Genomic DNA, 20,273 nt, shown 5'->3' on the forward strand with positions numbered 1-20,273 from the left:
TCTGCGTATCTGCGTATCATGATCGGAGGCAAACCAAGAGACTATATAAACTATCACAATGGACCTAACGGACTTTCTGCTTTATCAACTTTGCCTTTCCCTTTCCCTTTACCGCCACTTGTAGTATCGGTACTTGGATCATTACCTTGTTCGTTGAATGGACTTTCCTCTTCGTCTCTTTCGGGTAACGGCAAAGGTTTATTCGCAGCTTCAACTCTTTCGATTTCAGCTCTCATACCTCCCATTCCCATGCTAGAACTACTACCGCTACTTTGGCCAGGGCCACCCAACGTATCTTGTTGAGAAGGTTGAGCTTGCGAAGGAGGTTGATTAGGGTGTGAGTCAACTTCCCTGATTGCGGCTTGAGCAGCTTGCCACGCTTCGAGGTTCTAGAGGGAGGAATCACATCAGCTAAATTTTGAATAATAACACTGACACCGTAGCTAGTAACGGTTACTGACCTGCTTACACCATTCTCGATGGACTTTGGACAGTTGAATAGCGAGGTTTCGCAGATCAGCGACTTTCTGTCGTTGGAATCGATCAAGATCCGCTTGAAGTGTAGTTGAGGCGTATTTCAGATCTTGAGCAGACGCTTGAAGCGAGTCTTCAAGCTAATGGGCAAAGTCTTTCAGTCAGCTTCTTTGCCTCAGGTGGTGATTCAGGTGTCGTGTTTAGGTAGACAAGCAGAAAAACTCGAATGTGGCAGAGGAACGGTAGAGGCAGTGATCAGAGATGGCTGTTCACTTACTTGAGATATGTTATCTCTTGTCTTACCGATATTAGCTCTTCTCGTAGCTTCCGGATCAACGTCCATCATACCACTCAAACTATGTTTTACAGCAGATAATAAACCGAAACCTTGTCCAGCCGAAGATCTGATTCTTGCTCTTTCTGTTCGTTCTCTTTCGTCTTGTTCTTGTTGGGGATGAGCCTGAGATTGTATATTTGAAGTAGAGGAAGAAGAAGGGGTGATACCTCTACCACCACGTTCAAGGGCTTCTTCTAATCTTCTTGCTTCTTTTTCAGCATTCTCAAGTAATTCCAATTTATCTTTCTGAGTTTCTAAAGCTTCTTGAACTAATTCATATTGGACATGTTTCTGATGTCGGAATGATAATCGCTGTCTTATCAAGGCAGCGAATTGCGAATAAATGTGTAATGGTTCAGTTGCTGTTCTTTCCCATGCTTGTAGCTGGAACAATATCGCGAATCAGCCACAGGTATCCTGCCAGCGGGAAGTATCTTCAAGAAGAGAAAAGAGAAGGGTAACTTACCAAAGCGGCAGTAGCGAGATATTCTTGATCAACAGCTTGACCAACCTTTTCAACTGCCAAACCTAGTTTACCTTGTTCGACTAAACTGAAACCATTCCAAACAGCACCCAATTCTGACATATCATCTGCACGTTCAGTCCATCTTTTAGTGACTCTCCTATTAACCTTCTCCATTGTACCTTGGAAATGATTTTGGAATTTCTCAGTGAATATCTCTGAATCTATAAATCTTTGATCGGGTGATTTCAACGGATGTGAAGGTGATGGTGTTGGTAGTAGATGATGTGCTATGTATGATGTTGAACTACTTGATCCATTCCCTCCAGCACCTGTACCTTCACCTGACGGCGACTCGGTTGTCTCATCGGTGGAAGGTTGGAAAGTTGGATTATGGGAAGGTGCATGCAATGGATTTTTAGGTAACAATGAAATGGGTGGTGAATGAAGTACTTCAGACTACCAAACACATAATTTGGTCTCATAAGTTATAGTTCACTTTGTCTCAAGGACTGAAAGAGTGTTTTTACCAACTTACCCAGCTGACGCCATCTTCCAAGAATCTATGAACGACATGTTCACCAGCCAAAATAGGATGTCTCAATATCCTTCTCAAGAAATCCTCTAATAATCTCTTACGTCTAGCTATGACAGTAGCATCTTCTTTAGCTTTACTTTGACCCTTCACGGCGTAATCAGTTAAAGACTGTTTCGAAGGGATGGGAGGAATGATGAGGACTGGATATAATCCTGTGAGAGCTTGATGTAGTGATAAGAATGCTGAGTATCTACGTCTTGTAGTGTGGGTCTACGATTGATAGGAAGAGAGTCGTCAGCGATGTTCCACTTGAAACCTTTTCTCAACAAAATACGTTTCTTGTAAAGTAGGAGACTGTCACTCACTCCCAATTGGATAACATAAGTTATGTAACTTGCTTTACCACCTTCGGTAGTTTTATATGCATCAACAATATGAATTTCTTCACCTAGACTGATTTCTTTATCCCTTTCACAACAATAACCTTGTTTCATCTTCGGGCCATCTATCGTAAGGCCGCTTCCTGATTTAGGCAATTTCGTTGGATCTGGGAAACTCGCTCTATGGGTAGGAGGAGGTGAACCTGATGCTGCCGAAATGAGAGATGACGGTTTTCTCAATTGGGTGTTGTAGGATGGGGTGGGTGATGAGATTGATGGTGTCGATGGTGATGTTCCTGGTCCCGTTGAGTTCCGTGGTGATGGCCGAGGAGGTAGATCGTTACTTGGTGATATAGGTCTTGAAGTCGATGAAGGTGTAGGTAATGATGATGGGGAATCTATGAATGGATTAGGTGGTGATGAAGCTGATCTATCCATTATGACTGGATATATGCACCAGTCTCGGTGCGAATTCGTTCAGATGAGCAGAAGTGATATTGGCAGTGGGTGAGGTCGATCGTATTGTTTCTACTCCGGAGTTCAATGACATGAATGTCAAGCTGTGTTCGAATATGGGTGAATGGAATGATGATCCATGATGACTGAATGGGATGATATGCTGATGCTGACGCTGATGAGGGGAGAAGACCGCGGAGTGGCGCATGTCAGTGAACGGAATCAAAATATAGATAGCTGAGTGGCGGTGAACGATAGTGAACACTCTGTTCAGGAGAATAGAACAAAGAGGTATACATTGATCACCATGGACGAAAGAAGAAGCCTTCTTTTGTAACAAGAAACTACATTTGGAGACTTTGAAATCGACGAAAACGTCTTCACTACTATATATCGTAGAGTCTAACACAAACTCGAACAAGGTATCTCGACTAAGTATTATACACCCTTTCTTAACCTAACTGGTGCCATAAACCATGCGCACTTCCTAAATCTCTTTCTTTTTCACGTTGTTGTTGTTGTTGTTGTTGTTGTTGTTGTTTACCATCTTGATTTTGGTCAGATGTTGTTATATTGGCAGAGAGAGGATTCAAAGCTCTCTCGTCAAATATGAATTCACCTGAATTATACCATAGTTGAGTCATCGCATTCCATGCAATTTCATTCTCATTCGTCGATGTCGATGAATTCGCACCTTCTGTGATTGGAACGGTATTTGGGAGTACTGCATTTGTTGCTGGAACTTGATCTATGGCTCTTGAGGTGACATCGGTCTTAGCTTTGTTTTCATTTGATGGTGAAGTAACTGTTGACGATTCTTTTATGGGACCATATCTAGCTAACAACAAACCTGAAAGTTTCGTAAAAATCTCTCTATACTTTGCTGTTTCAGGCAATGCACCCGAGAACGCATCTAATAGATCGTGACATTGACCTAATCTTTGCGCGACTTCTTTTCTCCAGTCTAATCTTTTTACCAAAGCCGAATCTCTACTATCGTATTCACACAAGCAGTATAATAAAGATATACAAGCTAGGAATTGCATTGATACGTTGATCAGATTGTAACTGACTTTTTGTTCGTGCCATAATTCAATGTATAGATCGACACATCTAATACTAGCTTGATGTAGCTCGGTCAGTCTTTCAACTGTCATCGTTGGATATAAGGGTGATGGTCGATAAAGTAAACATAAACCTTGATGATAATTCAATAGGAACCATGAATGACTGGTATGGATCATGCTTCCCTTCTCTTCATTATTGTCTGGCGGTAAGGGACATTCGGATAGCCAGGTATCTAGTCGAGAATGTAGACTATGGATGATACCTGCTCGATCGGGTTCAGGAAGAGAATTCTGCTCGCCTGACACAGAGTATACTGTTGAAAGGATCGCACCGCCCAATCGACGGAGTTTGATGATGTGTCGAGTGAACTCGATTCGTGGTCGTCCTCGGAACGGCGCATCGGTAGGTGACGGGGTTGGAAACTGCTCGTGGACGCAAAGTCAATAAAGCGTATCACTGACCAAGCACATGCTCCCGTCAACTCACCTCAACATCAATGTCACTATCGGCAATAGCGAGAGGTTTGGAAAGAGTTCCAGCCACTAGTCGATCAAGGTTGAACAAAGAGTAGAACACTCTTTTTCGATGTTCGACCACATTCGCAGGTAAGCTGGAATCGTCGACCCTTCTGTGCAGGTTGAGTGCTATCGCAACCCTTGCAGCGAAACCGACAACATGCCACAGTGAGATACCGGATGGGTCGAACATCGCATATATCGCGAGGAGGATGAGAGATTGCACGCAGAGCTGCAAGAAAATGAGTATTTAGGGCCTTTTGGTGTTACAACAAACACACCGCAATAAAGTAAACTTACGATGTCTTCCCTTCCTACTGCAGCGTTAAGACTCAAGAAAGCACGTTGCTTGTATATTTTCGATGAACCTTTTTCGACTTCACCCATTCTCTCTTTATTTGTAGTTCCAATAGCGACCACCATGAATAAGATGAATTCTTTTCCTGGCCAGAGTTCGTCATCGCCGTTCATTATTTGACCTGTAATAGTACTACCTCGTCTGTTCCCTGATTGATCTCGACGATATATTTCGTCCATATCACGTAAGAAATCGTCTTTATCTAAGAATGGATACGAGATAGCGTTCATGTCGAAAAAGGTCTCGAGGGCTTGCATGGAGACATCGTATGGTGGAAGGGGACTTGCCTCGGCACCTACAAGAGTGATTCCAAAGGAGGTCCTGGCGGAATCGGAAGTCGCAGGTCGTCGATTGGTTGTCAACGCATCAAGAGATACTGGACCTCCGAATACTGGACTGGAGAGTTCGCTTGAACGAACAGATAAGATAGTTTTGGACATGGCGGCAAAATCTGCTTGAGTCTGGAGTAAAGAAGGATCATACATATCTCCTTCGGCTGGAGGGGGGAGACCCCTTTCCAAGTTGGATATGGTAGACTCGAGATGTTGTATTCTTTCGGCAGCAGTAGCGATTTGCGATGCTAATGCAATATTATTGGATTTCAAGCTTGTCACGTAACTGCAGGCAATAAGACAATTGGGATTAGTTCTGCTTTCAATGTTCCGTGAAACTAGCGAACGGGATCTATACTTACCTAGCTGTTGCAGGAGATAATTCGAAGACACAAGCTACATCTGCTTTACTACAACCTGCACATCTAGGTTTGGCATTATCACATTTCCTTTTTATTTTATGACATCTAACACAAGCTTGAGCTGCACCTTTTGGAGGGTGAACATATACAGGACCAAGTTTGATATCACCTGAAGGATCCGCGTAATCTAAAACGCCTTTTTCAGGTATACCGTCATCTTTTAGACCATCACCTCTATTGTCTTTTGATTGACGCGGTTTTGATGTCCTTGGCCTTTTCCTTGGTTTTGGTTTATCGATTGAGGTCCCATTTTCATGTTCATTGTCATTTGCGTTATCCTCCCCGTTCCCATTATCAAGGGAATGTTGTTCCATATGATAGTCGGAAGATTCGTTTTGTTGATCCTGTTGTTGTTGTTGTAGATTAGAAGAATGATCTCTATATCCTTCTTCCCAAGGATTGGTATGTCTCAAGCCTGAATTGTAGGTAGATCCGCTGTTGTCCCAGCCGGACCGTTCATCTCTTGCAGAAGAGCTTTGATAACCATTACTACTTAGTCCACGAGCTGGTTCAGCTGCACCTCCCTCGTTTTCGGTATCTGATGGACGCCTCCTGATGGAAGGTGGTAAGCCCTCTTCACCCATGAGTTCAGGTGCTATCACCATTGATGAGTCTGTACCATTCTCCAGCGCGGCGGAGAGGGTGGAGATGGGAGGTGGTATATCAGGAGGTGTGAATGACATCTTTTGATTTGTGTGTATGGTGGATCGAGTGCGAGACCACTTTGATATCGGCTGCTTTAAATGGTATTATATGGTTATATGGTTATATGGTGAGTTTGGTTTGTTGTGTTTAGATGTTTAAAGAGAGAAATGCGGGGGGGGGGATTTGAGAACTCTGATCCAACCAATCACCGGTGTCCGCCGCTAAAGTGCCAACAAGCGGAGAATTCCGCTGTTATAAAAAAACCAACAGAATGCAATAAAGCAGATTCTGTACATTCACACTATCAGTCATAAATAAGTCCACGTCACTAAATCATCACGTGCGGTATTTTGCCCATGAAGGCACGGCTTTAGCCGATATCAGACTGTTTGTCATTATCGATAACACAAGCTTGCGAGCAGAGATAGACAAAGAAAGAGGGAAAGAGACAAGCTACTACGTCTGTCACGCCGCACTTGTATGCTCATCAGTTCACAATGGCGACACCCAACGGTACCGATGGAAGTACAGCTTCTGAACCGGTCGATATCCTTCTTATTGGCTTGGGATCCATAGGTTCAATCTACGCTTATCTCCTTGAAAGAGTTAGTCAATGCGTCATCTACACTGAGACTTTACTCACCTTGGCTAACGATGATCTTCTGGTATAGTCTGGTAAAGCAAGGGTCACCGCTGTTGCGCGATCAAACTATACACTCTACAGGACTACGGGCGTCACTCTTTATACAGATCGATTTGGAGTCATAGAAGGATGGAAACCTTATAAGGGTCAGTTCGTCCCGTTTCATGACTGATATGTATCCGCCAATACTTGCTGATCCACGGTCATTGATATTAGTGGTCAAATCTCAAAAGGAAGCATTAGAGAATGGTCAGAAGTACCCAATTTGTATAGTCTGCACTAAATGTTTACCGGATGTTTTACCCAATTCCGAATTATTGAAAGACGCTATCGAAAGTGGTCAAATAGGTTCATGGAATTTGATACAGGTGAGTGTATCAGTCCGCTCACAAAGAATGGATTAATCAGAGCATCTGTGCTGAACCAACAACCGTAGAATGGCCTTGGGATCGAAGAGGAACTGTATCAAGCTGTGAAACATCTGAATACACCTATTATGACAAGTCCATGTTGGATTGGTATAGTCACTGAAGGTGATGTAGTTAGATGGCGTGGTAAGGTGAGTCATCTTCTATAGATTATATAAATCTTATCAGTATTAGTAAATGAATTTTTTGGCATTTAGGATACACTGGTCACTGGATTATATCCACCTTTACCAACTAAAGGATCAAGTGAAAATCGTGTTTTCTCAGAAAGGGAGAATGAAGCTCTAAACCTTTGGGTAGACCTCTTGACTGCTGGAGAAGGATATGTTCATACAACAGATCATATTGATTCAGTTCGATACTTGAAGGTGAGCTTTGCATGACGGTGATTCTTCATTCATCAGTGGAAGCACTGCTTGCTCACATACATATTCTTGTTGTTTTTGGTTCTCTCAGAACGTCTGGAATGCAGCTTGGGCGGTTGTAACGGGACTTATCCGTCATACACCTTTACAATTCAGTTATCTTTCCAAGCCAGAAGAAAATATGATCAAAGCGTATTTTAAAGAGGTAGTTGATGTGGGATTCGAAGCTGGATTATTATATGAAGGGATGATTCAATATCCTTCTGGTAATATCATGGGTGATAGACAAAGTTTGATAGATAGTACTTGGACTATAGTGAGTTGTCTACCGCCTGGTATAAGCTAGTACCTGGAAAGGGTCCTAAAGACCTCCTTCTAAGGTCCGTCTTACTGACTATTGATTGAGCGTGTTTCTTAGTTGACTGAAATGGCAAGAGAAAGGGGTGTAGGACATAGATATTCTTTGTTGATTGACATTGAAACAAACAAACCATTCGAGATTGAAGTTATCGTTGGATCAGTAATGCGCATAGCACAAGAACACCATATCGATACGCCAAGATTAGAATTCGCTTATGCAATGTTAAAGGCTTTACAATTGGAAATCATAAGGTCTAATGAGAAAGAGAAAGTTGAAAAGGTAGTTGAAGTCGGAGCTTAATTGGTTTTGAAAATTCGGATTGCTGGGTTTATAGAGCATCCTCATACATACTACCCAATGGCCTCAGCCTTTACTTCATAAGACGATGTCTGTTGGATGTATATAGATGAATAGATTTGTTTTACAATGCATCATACTTTAGAAGTAGTATTCTGTATAATGGCTTGCTGAAAAGACTTATCAGCATCAGCATTCATTGAAAATCATCGATACTCCAATAACCTCCTTCCTTTGTTTATCCACATCCCTTTTGCATGACTACTCCTTGGCATGATGTTCTTACAGTTGTCGATCCTTTCAAGTCATTTTCCTTGCTTGGGTCCGGGATATCAAGCTCGATAAAGCTAAAAATCATCCCACAGATCACCCTAAATAACGATTAACAAGTGTGTTTGAGTTGCAGCTACGTCCAGCTCGGAAGTACCGCTCAGAATAACAGCTGATTAAACATTGAATTCCAACTCACAATGTCAGGTGAAAGAGAGAAAAAGAAATTCCCAATTCCACCAGGCGTGGGAGCAGGTAAACCTGAGCACCCATTCGCTGTGACTGTTGAAGATCCCATTCCTGTAAGTATTGTGACGTCTGAGAAATTGAGTTTGTCTCTCTACATTTTATTTTTTAACTGACATGAGTTCACTATGCATTTCTTTTAGAATGCTATCGTACCTGACGGATATGGAATTAAATATCATGCTTATCATACTATGTAAGTACTATCTCGTACATTAGAGAGATTGGGAGTGTTTGATTGATCATTAAACACTTATGGAAACCCTAATCAGAACAGAAGGAGTTTTGTGAGTTTTCCTATTTGCATTCATTCCTACTTTGTTAACCTACGTATACCTCTGACGAACCTTTCAGTTTACCTTCAGGAACATCGTTACCTGGAGGAGCAGTATTACCAATGTCATCAGTAGCTGATTTCCCAATGGTCTTACCAATGGGTACTAAGTTACCTGGAGGAGTTATGGTTCCTGTAAGTTCGTCTCATCCAATTCATATAATCAAACCATACTATCTTCACTAATGTTTGGTTGTGAACTCTATATAATCAGATTGTCATGCAGAAAGTTGAAAAAGGTGGTGGGGCAACTAGTGATCCACCTGGACCAATCTGTTCGATCCAATGAAACAAGCCCTTTCAATGAAATCGTCACGCAACCTTATATACCATATATGATTATGCATTACATCCTTTCATTTATGTGCATATCATCTACGATCCTCCAATGACTGTCACCCAGAAGACTACTAATCATCGTCCCAATGACCTTGTTGTTTTGGAGGAGCCAAACCAGCTTGTTTAGCAACGATGATACTATCTACTCTAAGCACTGAAATAGCAGCATCTGTAGCTAATTTAATCGCCCAATCTTTTGCCGCGAAAGGATCTAATACCTTTTTGCTTGTTGAAGACATCACACCGTCTGTCTCAGATTCGATATCCACACCTGCATCTACTTGATTTTCAGCATGAGCTTTATACAAAGCACTGACAACATCTTCTGCGTTCAACCCGGCGTTTTCAGCTAATGTTCTGGGTACGACTTCTAATGCTTCTGCGAATCTCTTGATTGAATGTTGAGCTAATCCAGCTGTTTTACCTCCGTATTCAGCTACTCTTCTTGCGACTTCAATTTCTGATGCTCCACCTCCTGGGACTTGTCTTCCATCTCTCAATAAGATTCTGACAGTATTGATACCATCATCTAACGATCGCTCAAGATCATCAAGGTAGTTTGCCGTGGCTCCTCTTAATACGATAGTAGCAGTTCGAGTTTTTTCTCCCTCTTCTTGTCGAAGTACAGTCACTCGATCTCCACCAATCTCGACAGTTTCGAGTACGTCAACTAAACCTGCTTCCTCGGGTGTAGGTGCACCTAATCTTGCAAGCGGTGTAGCCCCGACGACTCGACATAATCTTCTCAAATCGAACTTGGATAACACTTTGATGACGGCAATGTTCATTCGGTTGAGGTAGTGTAATGCGAGATCACCGATACCGGAACCAGCAATGATAAGTTTGACACCTGAATCAGCGATTTCTTTGAAATACTGTAATCGTCATGTCAGCTTCATAACCTATCCTTGGGATATGATCTAAGCTCACTCCTTCAAGTTGTTTCTCTTCTCCTCTTGAGAAACTGAGTAGATCATCTGCTTTCTTGAGTAAAACTGTTCCTTTCGTCTCGGTTTGTGAGATATCAAGACCACAGGTGTACACGGCGACTTTTGCTTTGGTTGCGTTCTTTACCACACCTATCAAGTCAAAGAAAAGTCAGCGAGATCTGACAAACATTTGATGGTGAAAGCTGACGAACCTTCAGGTTCTCGACCGAATACCATACCCCTTACAACTCTACTAGCTTCAAGACTTCCTCCCATAACTTTGACTACTCGCACAGAATCCACGTTGAAATCTTTAGGGTTTTTAGGCATGACTGCTAAAGAAGCTTCTGCTACCAGTTGTGATAGGAACTCCTCACAACCTGGTTGTTTTGAGGCGAGAGAAGTGGCTACGGCAGTGGCGAGTTGTTCGGCTGTTGGGAGAGGAGAAGCGGGAATCGTTGATGAGATAAGGGCTAAGTGGTGAACCAGGCAAATAAGCACTCATCGCATGAACGTTGGTTGCACCAAAGGAAACAATGACTCACTTTCCAGTTCCTCTCGTCCTTTTGCTAAGGCCATTTCATATCCTTGAATGACATCTGAAGGATGCAAACCCATCGTTAAGAGATGTTCGGATCTTTTCAACAGTTCTCCGGCGAAGATCAAAACAAGATTGGTAGCATCTCCCATCTGCGACGGACGTGGGTATCAGCTTTGCTCAGTCAAGATCGCTAAATTCAGCTGAACTCACCTCTGCTTCTTGAGCTGTACTTGCCATTACCAACAACTTAGCAGCGGGATGAGCGACTTCGATCTCTCGAATAATGGTGGCAGCATCTGAAGTTACGAAAAGTCGTCCAAGATGATTGATGATAAGCTTGTTTCGTCCTGATGAGCAACACGGTCAGATCAGTGAATACTTATGTATTATAGATGAAAGAAAAATGTTGGACTGACCATTTGGACCGAAAGAAGTTCTAACGATTTCACTCAACTCCCCTACAGCTGCAATATTCCTTAAGACAGCCTCTTCCAGTCCGGACATGTGCTGTTTGAAAAGGGATTGGTCAGAATATACAGTGAAGCTTATCCTGCAGTCTCGCTGGGTAGCAACGTGACGCTATCATAAATGATCAACGAACCTTGTATCCGGCCTTGAAAAGGTCCGGTCCACCAGCTTTTGGTACTTTCAACGACATCTTGAAGCCTCTGTTTTCTCTTGATTATCGTGGACTATCTAAGAACAGAAAAATAACAGATGATCTACTGGTTCTTGTTATGTAGAGATTTGATAAGAAAGTGACAGAATGTATTTTGTTTCCATCATGGATTTTGCGGTTTAATAATGAACTTCCCAAAATGTCGAGAAACGGTTGAGAGACGCGCTCACACCTCCACTAATCACGTGGCAAAACAGTACCATGATGTGGCAATAATTCATAACAATCAAGGCAACGAGAGTTAGCATAATACAGATTACCATCCTCTTAGATTGCGATATCTGGATGATGGTCTTTTCTACCCAACATTGACATGAACTCCCTGGGCCCGATTACAACATACTGATACCCAAGGTCGATTCAATTCTTCTGGACTGGTGATGAAACAGGTAAAATTAAAAGTGACAAGATTTGAGTGTGTGGCACTGAGCAATCCCATTCAGATACAAAGACACAAAATACAATATACCTTGATTATCGCCATCGATTCAGTCAACTTGTAATCCACACCAAGAAACCAGATAATTCAGAACACAGTCCCAACGACATTTCTTTCAACGTTTTTCTTGGTTCTTGGCATACTTCCTACTGCAATTGAAAATGATCATTCGATTGAGAATCTCCTGACGATGCAGGGTAGTGTAAAATCCATCGCTGGTGTTTTTCTGGATACTGACCAAGTCGGTCGGATTTCAATTGTCATTCCTGTCAATACTGACATCATCTGAATCTTATCCACTTGTACAGAATGTCTGGATACTGATCCATGCAGCGCTAAACAATCCGTTGTATATATGACTGCCTTCATTCATTTCATTCATTTCTTTCGTTTCTTTCGTTTACTTTACAATTAATCCATCTTTCTTAATCTTCTGTCTCATCCGATATTTGGAGGTCCTGGAAGACCCCTTCTCTTCTCTTCAAGTCCTATTATAACCAACTTTATCCCTTCGCCTGAAGAAGAAGGATATACTCACATTCATTTGAAGAACACACACCTAGACGGTAACCATTCTGATATCCCAAACGTACTAGACGTACTTTCTCACTATTTTCTTTTAACTTTACACGGGGTATCAAACGATAAGTAGCAATTGACTTGCCAAATAACGATTTACAACGACTCAGAAGATTATTCTATGGAATAAAACGATCCTATCATCACAATAGCCTGATACTCTCGATTACAAACGAATAAACGCAACTTCAGCAATATGCTCTTTCTCATTTCGATTTTACCTTTTTTGGCTGCGACATCAGTATCCGCTCGATCAACACAATCACTTCGAGCTCGACATTCCACTCCTTCCTCTAGTAGTGAGGTTGAATCTCGGGGATTACTTGATGGATTAGTTGGCGGTTTAGGTAATACCGTTGGTGGACTTGGAGGTACCGTTGGTGGGTTATTAGGTGGGGTTGGATCTACTGTAGGTGGATCTTTAGGTGGAACAATTAGCGGAGTAGGATCGGCGGTTGGTGGAACAGTAACTACTTTAGGTGGAACAGTAGTTGAAGTCTCACAATTAAATCTGGAAGTGTTAGTCAATACCTGTGTCAGATTAAGAACCGCTACTACAGTAGGAGATAAAGCTTCTGTGGCAGGTGGTTTAGTTGGTCAGAGCGCAGGCGTTACTTTAGCTGCTGGGGCTTGTGTATGTGTCGACGCTGCTGCTTCAGCTGGATTAAGTGGTGTAGGTGCAGATGTTGGCGTATACGCAAGTGGTGGTTTGTACTTCAACGGCACAACAGCTGAGGATATAGCTTCTTCTGTGAGTATGCTTTTCATATTTCCCTTTCAATATCACTTTGAATCCCTATAATCTCGTCGGCTGATTTCGGGTATTGCACGAATGGTAGACGCAACCTGGATTACTTGGACTTCAAGCAGGTGTATATAATTTTGATGTGGCAGAAACTTGTATCGCTGCTTCTGTATCACTTTTAAACTCTCATCATGATTTACAACCTGTTGGTGGATCATGTTGTGCGCGAGGTGAGTGTTGTGTTGTTTCTTACAAGGAACTACTGTACCGGAGACATTTTGCTGAGATGTCCGGACTCATTTATTTGATAGCCTGTAACACCGGATATGTCCTCACTGGAGGAACGACATGTTGTCTTGCCGGATCAACACTCGATTCAAATGGGAATTGTTTAACTCCACCAACATGTAACACTACAACAGAGATATTGTGTAACAATAAATGTTATCCTAAATCTACTTATACTTGTCCATCAGGATTACCAATTATGATGCAAAATTCCAAAAGATCAGAAACTTGTCCTGTGGGATTAAACAAGTGCGCTATCGGTGCTTTGGGTTCAGGTCAATGGGAATGCGTTGATACCAAAAACGACATTGAATCATGTGAGTCATCCTTTCCTTGTTTTTACCCTTCGCTTGTGAAATGATAATCATGATCGGAAGGGGAACTTGTAAGCTGACTTGGCTTTTCATTCGATCCAATGTATCAGGTGGAGGATGCATGTATCCCAATCCAAGTAATTCAAACCCGTTAGCCGTTTCTCAAGGAACAGATTGTACTTCAATTCCAAATATAGATGTCGTTTCATGTAATTTAGGAACTTGTCAAATTGACGCTTGCGCAAAAGGATTCAAACTTTCAAATAACGGTACTTCTTGTGAAAGACCTACTATCATAAAATCAACTCAACAACGACAACTGTTCAATAGATCAACAAAATTCAGAAAAAACCAAGTTCGGTTAGATAGATATAAATACTAAGAAACATCAAAGCGAATTTACACGACGAATCCCTATCCTCGAAACACAGATCTATAAAGTCTTTCCATCCCTCTTCACTTGCTTCTATTTCTCTACGGACAATCAACTTGACTTTTAGGTAATTCTTTTCGGTTCATTTCATGTTTTATTATACATCACATTCATATACACCTCTCATCGGTATACCTCTTCTCTCATATCCTCGATACATATATAACCTTGACGGACAATTCGACAGTGCAAGAATTTTCGACCACGAAACTACTATGATCTTATAATGCATCACCTTATCATTCTCATACTCGATCACATGTAATTGCTACGACATGGTATTATACATTATGCTCATAGATCCTATCCTGTAGATAGCCCCGTTTACTCGATACCTCATTCCCGTTGAACGACCACAACACCCTCAGCCCGTACGAATTATCTTCTGATCTCGTGAGACCTTTCTTGATCTTGAGGAGTAACAGTCCCTGATCCACTTCTAGGATTCAGGTTACTCATACTCTTCTTCCTACTTCTTTCATCCAAAGTACCTACACCACCTACTAAATGAGGAGCCAAAGCTACCGAGTGACCTGAACCGGAACCTTCACCGTAGACTGTAGAATTAGTCATCGACATCGCAGCAGCAGCTACGTCCGAAGGGTGAGTAGTCATCCCTGGTCTATTCGCTATCTTCGTTATGCCTGATGAGGATTGATCTTCTCCAGGACCAGGATTAGAGGGAGTTTGAGGTTGATCAGGTAATTGAGATGATTTAGGTTTGAGATGAGTAGGTGTATTGGAAGGTGAATGCTGCCCATGTCGGATTAAAGCTCTAAGCAATCACATTGACATTCAATGTTAGATCAGAGATCAGAACCACGTTTGATGCTACAAAAGGATCAACTTACAGTTCTTCCAGCAAGGTAGAATGTCTGTATGCTAATCTGATGGTAGGAACGTTGGTCTTCAGACAACAAGTCATCAGCTGCCATTCTTTGACGAATGAATCTCACATCTACTCACCTTGTGGATATCGTTACCCGCTGCACCAGGTAAATACCATTTCTGACCGATCCAGTGTTTCTTGACTTGCATTTCCCATCCACTCTGAAGTACAGAGTTCCTCGCCAATTCACACATGTCCGCAGGGGTAAGCTTGTATATTTGAGCGGCACAAGAGTATTCTTCCAGTAAGTGTGAGGCAGTGAAGTGGAATTGAAGTGGGTCATCTAGTACACATAAAGATCAGTCAGGACCTTCGCCCAAATGTCATGGTCACCGGCAGTGGCTTGCAACCATGCCAGATCAAAATGAGAGTAGGTGTCTTGATATTTGGAAGCGGAAGATTCGACTCACCTGTGGAGAGCGAGACATTCAAACCGACTTTGAAGTAATCCTTGAATGGATTCCTCTCATAGGTCAAAAACAGAGCGTTGTTACTCAATGGACTCATTGCCAACCCGATCTGCTTCAAGTAGAAAAGATATTGGAGAGCAGGAACTTTTCGAAGTAATATACCATGGGAGATCGAATGAGCAGTCAAGAATGCCGAGGAAAGATGATCCGGATCACCAGCTTCTCCACAATGTGGTCGAAGCACGAATGTGTCTACGTTGGAATCAGCTGATTTGCACAAGGATGAGTCAGCCAAGGCAGATGAACCTACTAAATCCTCTCGTTCTTCGCCAAGCGTTCAACGAAGCCATATTTGCATACATATAGTATATCCTATCGTGTGAAGTCAAGCGTTGGCTACGTCTTCTGGTGCGAAATGAAATGGCTCACCAATAACTGTATGGAGGACTTTGTCTAGTATCCCACATCTTGGCAGTTGGGAATTTCCTATATAACCTTCGTTCAGGTTTTGATTCGTCATCTACACTATCGAATCCTACTACTCGTTGAAGGAAGATGTGTAATTCGGGATGAGAAGCCGGGTCTTTGGTGACCTCGAAAAGAGGTTGGAAGACATCTATCGAACGAAAATGAAAGCTGGATTCAGCTTCGTTTTGACTAAGAAGTAGTAAATCATACGCACTTCTAACCACATCCTCAAAGTTGTTCACCAATCCGGACCCTTTGTACACCTCATACAATCGAGGCACTTGGATCAACCACCTGACATTGTGTGAAACAAGTTTGTTGTTTACAACCCATTTAGCCAGTGTGTCCCACTCGTTGACATTTCTGCATCATATTACACGTTAGTATGGGAACGTCAATTCGCAAGACGCCTTGACTTACCTTCCGTAAATCGATAATCTCCACTCGGATACTTGGTATTTACTCTGCTCTAGATCTGCGATCAGTTCTGTTGTGGAAAGACTATCAGCTGCGTCATTGAATAATCACCGGAAGAGTTGATCAGGTTGACTAGCTGACCCACCTTGCGTCAATTCAGCAAGGTATTTTCCCTTCAGCAGATTATCCGTTTTCAAAAAGATTTCTCTCAATCGAGACGATCCTGTGGGATTGTATCGGTCATTAAACCTGTCGAATCGGTGGAATTCCTATAATTAATGATCAGGTCAGCTTTTGATTCTGAGCCTGTGATAGGTCGGTGCAAGGATTCACGACTCACTTGATGAGCGTGCATATCCAGAGTATCGATTGAAAGATCATATGCCGTCAAATTAAGTGACTCGAAAACCTCTTCCAGGGTGAGATCTTTTCCATCTCGATGAATGACGATTTCCTATATCGTGAACCAGATCAGCTAGCCACACAAATTCAGAAATGGGATCCTCAACCAAAGTACTTACATTTGGAGCTTTCCTCAATTTCGATTTGATGAATCGCAGCAGGTGTTTCTGGTTCATACTTGCAGAATGATGGATATGCGTATCGACCTTTCGTACGTTGTAGAAGTCTCTGTAACAACGTGGTCGACAGATCAGCTTCAAAACACATATATGACGAAATTGAGTATATTATGAGTTGACATACCTATGAGGAACAGCTTTCATATCTGCTAATTCTTGGTACTCATTCAACAGACAGTATAAACTCCATTTACTTGAGAGGTACTTCAATCTTCTGAATGCGAAACTTTTCGCTGGACCATCTGAACAAACTCCCAATAGATAGTCGAGATCTGTGAAATACTCTTTCAGACTTGGTACTCTCGATAATGGCTTTTTACCTTTCCCATTGCCTGTTCCAGCATTATTTGGGGTATCATTAGGTTGATCAGCGAGATAAACAGTGAAAACTCCTTCCTCGTTCAACTCAAAGACACGGCTTTTGTCTTCCTCTTGTATGTCACAATCGTTGACGTTGAATTGTCGATGATCGCCTGCACTGGTAGAAGTAGTATCCCTCGTTGTTCCGTCCGAATCGGTAGGTTCAGGATGTGGTCCAGCGTCAGATGGCTTCCAATGCCAATGTGGTGGTGGAGGCGGTGGATAGATATTCCATGTTGGTAGATTGTCTTTTCGAGAAGCAAAAGGTGATTCACATGTTTCAAGTGATACTTCTGCCTTGAGCCCCATAACATCGCCCGATGAAGGAGGAGTGAAACCATGGAATGTACCATCGTGATCTTTCGGATTATCCCCAAGTCGTTGATTCGATAACTCAAGATACTTGTCTCGAAGATCAAGACATCGAGCGAATGATGCACTAACGGTAGAAGCGTTAGAAGATATAAATACACAGCGGAACTAGTTTTACTCACTATAGTTGTTCAAGTTCACTACCGATTCCTTGCTCTGCGAAAGCGAGAATTTGGATATTCATTAGCATCTGTTTTGTAAACATTTCTCCACTCGGACTTTCATCCGCCGGTGTTCCGGGGACAGTCTGGGCAGGAGAAGAAGGTCTGGTAAAAGGGGAATGAATACTAGTCAAGAAGAGATGGGGATTGTTGACTGTCATCATTGAGGAGTGAGTAGCAAAATTGTACTTCGCAGCAAGAGGCAAATCCCGATCTCAAAAAAGATTGTGATGACCACAAAGTTATGAATGATGAGACAATGGACGAGGTGTGAGTGAAGGAGGGGCGCTTATAGCTAGTCTTCTTATCGTATATCACTCTCATCACGAGCCGTTTTGAAAACCAAAGCATTTGGTAGCGACGAAGACCACGAAAAACATATCACATGAACGGAAGTACACAGTGTCAACTAACTGACGCACGTTCCGATACAACGCAACAAGAAAGACTCGATTGGCCGTAGGTGTGAAATAATGTTGTAGTATTCTTGCGCATTAAAAACGAGGAAGACGAACGTTGTTATCGTGAGAGATATATCCGACAGCTTCGGATGTTTCGATACGGGATAGGAAAGGAAGGAGAATGGAAGAGATATGGAGACCGAATGGAAAGAAAGACAACACAAAGGGAGGTAGCAAAGAAAGATCGGACTTCGGCCCCCCAAACCCACGATCACGACAGGAAGAAGAACGTGGGGAAAGATAACGATACTTGAACTGATGCTGATTGAACTCACGAGGTTGAGCTTGAGTCGCAGAGGCTATTTGAGCTGCCTGAGTTTCTATTCCTGCGCCCTTATCACCGGCATTCAGAGCTTGAAGAAGGGCCGCATCAAGATTTCTTTCCCTTCCTTCTTCCTCTAAATCGAGTGCTTCCTCTTTGTCTCTTTCTTGTCTGTGAATGATGGAAGGCGCAGGATCCAGATCACCGTCTTCGGGTCCAGAAGGTGACAACATACTTGACTGTCTTTCTTGATCATCAATTCCAGCATGGCGCCGGAATTTTGATGCAAGATCAGTCTCATCATCATGATCATTTGAAGGGGAATTTGATCTCATTGCCATCCCACCACCACCTCGTTCCAAATTATCTCCTTTAGTTCCCAAATCAACTTGCCCAGGACTTGTGCTTGTGTTTGATGGCATAGCTCGAGTTTGAGCGAGTGGGGATGTATGTAAGTCTGGGATATAATGACCTGGTGAACGTCCTTTGACGCTGGTGCTCATTTCACCGGTTCTACTGGCTGATGATGATCCAGCTTCGGATATAGTAGAAGGTGGCAATCTTGGTAAATGATGTGACAGCCATATTTCATCTTTCAAATGCAGTCTTCTCTCTTCGTGATAGTCGAAGGCAGGTGATGAGTGGATGTGCGCGTTATCGTCGAGGTCTTCGTGAGGGTACCGTGCGGGGATAGGGAGTGGTGAAGGTGCACGAGAATTTTCACCTGACGGATATTGATCTGATTGATCTGCCATCGTACAAAGATTTTCGATCCGTCTGTATCTCAAAGGCAGAGTCAAGCAGTGTATAATGGATTAGATCAGCTCAGAGGAGTGAACAGATCTTTGAAAATGTTCATGCGATCAATGGGGTGCAAAATTCCTTGAATACCGGAGAACATGATCAATATAAATATCTTATGCAACAACAATTCCAAGCGAGGGTTTTACCTCCACTCTTGAAAGATACCAATACCGATACACGTGGCAGAAGGATTGATCCCGCCAGCAACAGGCAAGCGTTGTATCACGAGCACCTATCACCGAGGTTAATTGTGTGTTGCCCTTGATTTAGGCGCACAAGGGGGTTAGTATAGACGATATCGGGGAAATGACGAGTGAGGCTGTGTTCCTTTTTTCTGTTTTTTCTTTTTTAATGTGAAAAATGACGGGAGACGCGTTGTTGTACAGCTTTTTCATCTTTTCACACTCATCTGTTTATTTTGCAGTAGCAAGTAGTAGTATAAGGGGATCGCGGCAGGTTTCAAGCTAAAAAGGTTAATTCTTTCAATTTATGCTCTCGTTCTCCCTGCATTCAAGAGAAACCCTGTTTCTGACTTCACCCTTCCTATCGTTGCTTCCACTGTCCTTGCCTTTGTTAACTGGTCACAACAGGTCATAGTAGTAGTGTATAGCACGGTGGTTCTAATTCGCGCGTTTCTGAATTAAATTTAGCACTTTCTCTCTCTCTCTCTGTGGGGTATCGGGTGATCAAGGTGGAAAATAAAACTTTATTCGTGCTTCGTGCTTTGTTTGGCTATATACATCTATTGCATCTCATCTCATTTTCGCACATGGTCAAAAGACGCTGATTGCAATACAGTCAAAATATTTCGAATTGTTCATCTTCCTCCTCTTTTCATTTCTATTTCGTTTGTTATAGTTGAAACGACGT

The 20,273-nt window shown here is 42.4% G+C and overlaps 7 protein-coding genes across 7 annotated transcripts; 3 read left to right on the forward strand and 4 right to left on the reverse strand.

Moving 5' to 3' along the window:
• Nucleotides 1–53: 53 nt before the first annotated feature.
• Nucleotides 54–2,630, reverse strand: IL334_001070 (uncharacterized protein; the record flags this gene model as incomplete). Its single annotated transcript, XM_062932830.1, has 6 exons — nucleotides 54–389; nucleotides 462–614; nucleotides 752–1,195; nucleotides 1,278–1,733; nucleotides 1,813–2,082; nucleotides 2,178–2,630. 6 exons carry the CDS (start codon nucleotides 2,628–2,630, stop codon nucleotides 54–56), a joined length of 2,112 nt encoding a protein of 703 aa, XP_062788881.1.
• Nucleotides 2,631–3,100: 470 nt separating this feature from the next.
• On the reverse strand, nucleotides 3,101–6,026 carry IL334_001071 (uncharacterized protein; the record flags this gene model as incomplete). Its single annotated transcript, XM_062932831.1, has 4 exons — nucleotides 3,101–4,138; nucleotides 4,203–4,463; nucleotides 4,532–5,207; nucleotides 5,284–6,026. The coding sequence occupies 4 exons, from the start codon at nucleotides 6,024–6,026 to the stop codon at nucleotides 3,101–3,103; spliced, it is 2,718 nt and encodes a 905-aa protein (XP_062788882.1).
• A 459-nt stretch (nucleotides 6,027–6,485) lies between these two features.
• On the forward strand, nucleotides 6,486–8,085 carry IL334_001072 (uncharacterized protein; the record flags this gene model as incomplete). Its single annotated transcript, XM_062932832.1, has 7 exons — nucleotides 6,486–6,593; nucleotides 6,660–6,777; nucleotides 6,848–6,999; nucleotides 7,068–7,190; nucleotides 7,257–7,427; nucleotides 7,516–7,740; nucleotides 7,843–8,085. 7 exons carry the CDS (start codon nucleotides 6,486–6,488, stop codon nucleotides 8,083–8,085), a joined length of 1,140 nt encoding a protein of 379 aa, XP_062788883.1.
• A 467-nt stretch (nucleotides 8,086–8,552) lies between these two features.
• Nucleotides 8,553–9,221, forward strand: IL334_001073 (uncharacterized protein; the record flags this gene model as incomplete). Its single annotated transcript, XM_062932833.1, has 4 exons — nucleotides 8,553–8,654; nucleotides 8,742–8,794; nucleotides 8,953–9,067; nucleotides 9,147–9,221. 4 exons carry the CDS (start codon nucleotides 8,553–8,555, stop codon nucleotides 9,219–9,221), a joined length of 345 nt encoding a protein of 114 aa, XP_062788884.1.
• A 121-nt stretch (nucleotides 9,222–9,342) lies between these two features.
• Nucleotides 9,343–11,399, reverse strand: IL334_001074 (T-complex protein 1, theta subunit; the record flags this gene model as incomplete). The annotated part of the gene is made up of 7 exons (XM_062932834.1): nucleotides 9,343–10,146; nucleotides 10,202–10,350; nucleotides 10,413–10,673; nucleotides 10,746–10,890; nucleotides 10,952–11,088; nucleotides 11,158–11,248; nucleotides 11,343–11,399. The coding sequence occupies 7 exons, from the start codon at nucleotides 11,397–11,399 to the stop codon at nucleotides 9,343–9,345; spliced, it is 1,644 nt and encodes a 547-aa protein (XP_062788885.1).
• Nucleotides 11,400–12,634: 1,235 nt separating this feature from the next.
• Nucleotides 12,635–14,167, forward strand: IL334_001075 (uncharacterized protein; the record flags this gene model as incomplete). The annotated part of the gene is made up of 4 exons (XM_062932835.1): nucleotides 12,635–13,189; nucleotides 13,278–13,413; nucleotides 13,495–13,788; nucleotides 13,896–14,167. 4 exons carry the CDS (start codon nucleotides 12,635–12,637, stop codon nucleotides 14,165–14,167), a joined length of 1,257 nt encoding a protein of 418 aa, XP_062788886.1.
• A 429-nt stretch (nucleotides 14,168–14,596) lies between these two features.
• On the reverse strand, nucleotides 14,597–19,354 carry IL334_001076 (AMP deaminase; the record flags this gene model as incomplete). Its single annotated transcript, XM_062932836.1, has 14 exons — nucleotides 14,597–14,993; nucleotides 15,070–15,125; nucleotides 15,185–15,390; nucleotides 15,518–15,769; nucleotides 15,828–15,889; nucleotides 15,947–16,133; nucleotides 16,200–16,348; nucleotides 16,406–16,472; nucleotides 16,548–16,671; nucleotides 16,743–16,856; nucleotides 16,924–17,032; nucleotides 17,108–17,782; nucleotides 17,838–17,871; nucleotides 18,613–19,354. 14 exons carry the CDS (start codon nucleotides 19,352–19,354, stop codon nucleotides 14,597–14,599), a joined length of 3,174 nt encoding a protein of 1,057 aa, XP_062788887.1.
• Between the last annotated feature and the right edge of the window lie 919 nt (nucleotides 19,355–20,273).

This window comes from Kwoniella shivajii, chromosome 1 (genome assembly GCF_035658355.1).
Source record: "Kwoniella shivajii chromosome 1, complete sequence".
NCBI classification, from domain to species: Eukaryota; Fungi; Basidiomycota; class Tremellomycetes; order Tremellales; family Cryptococcaceae; genus Kwoniella; species Kwoniella shivajii.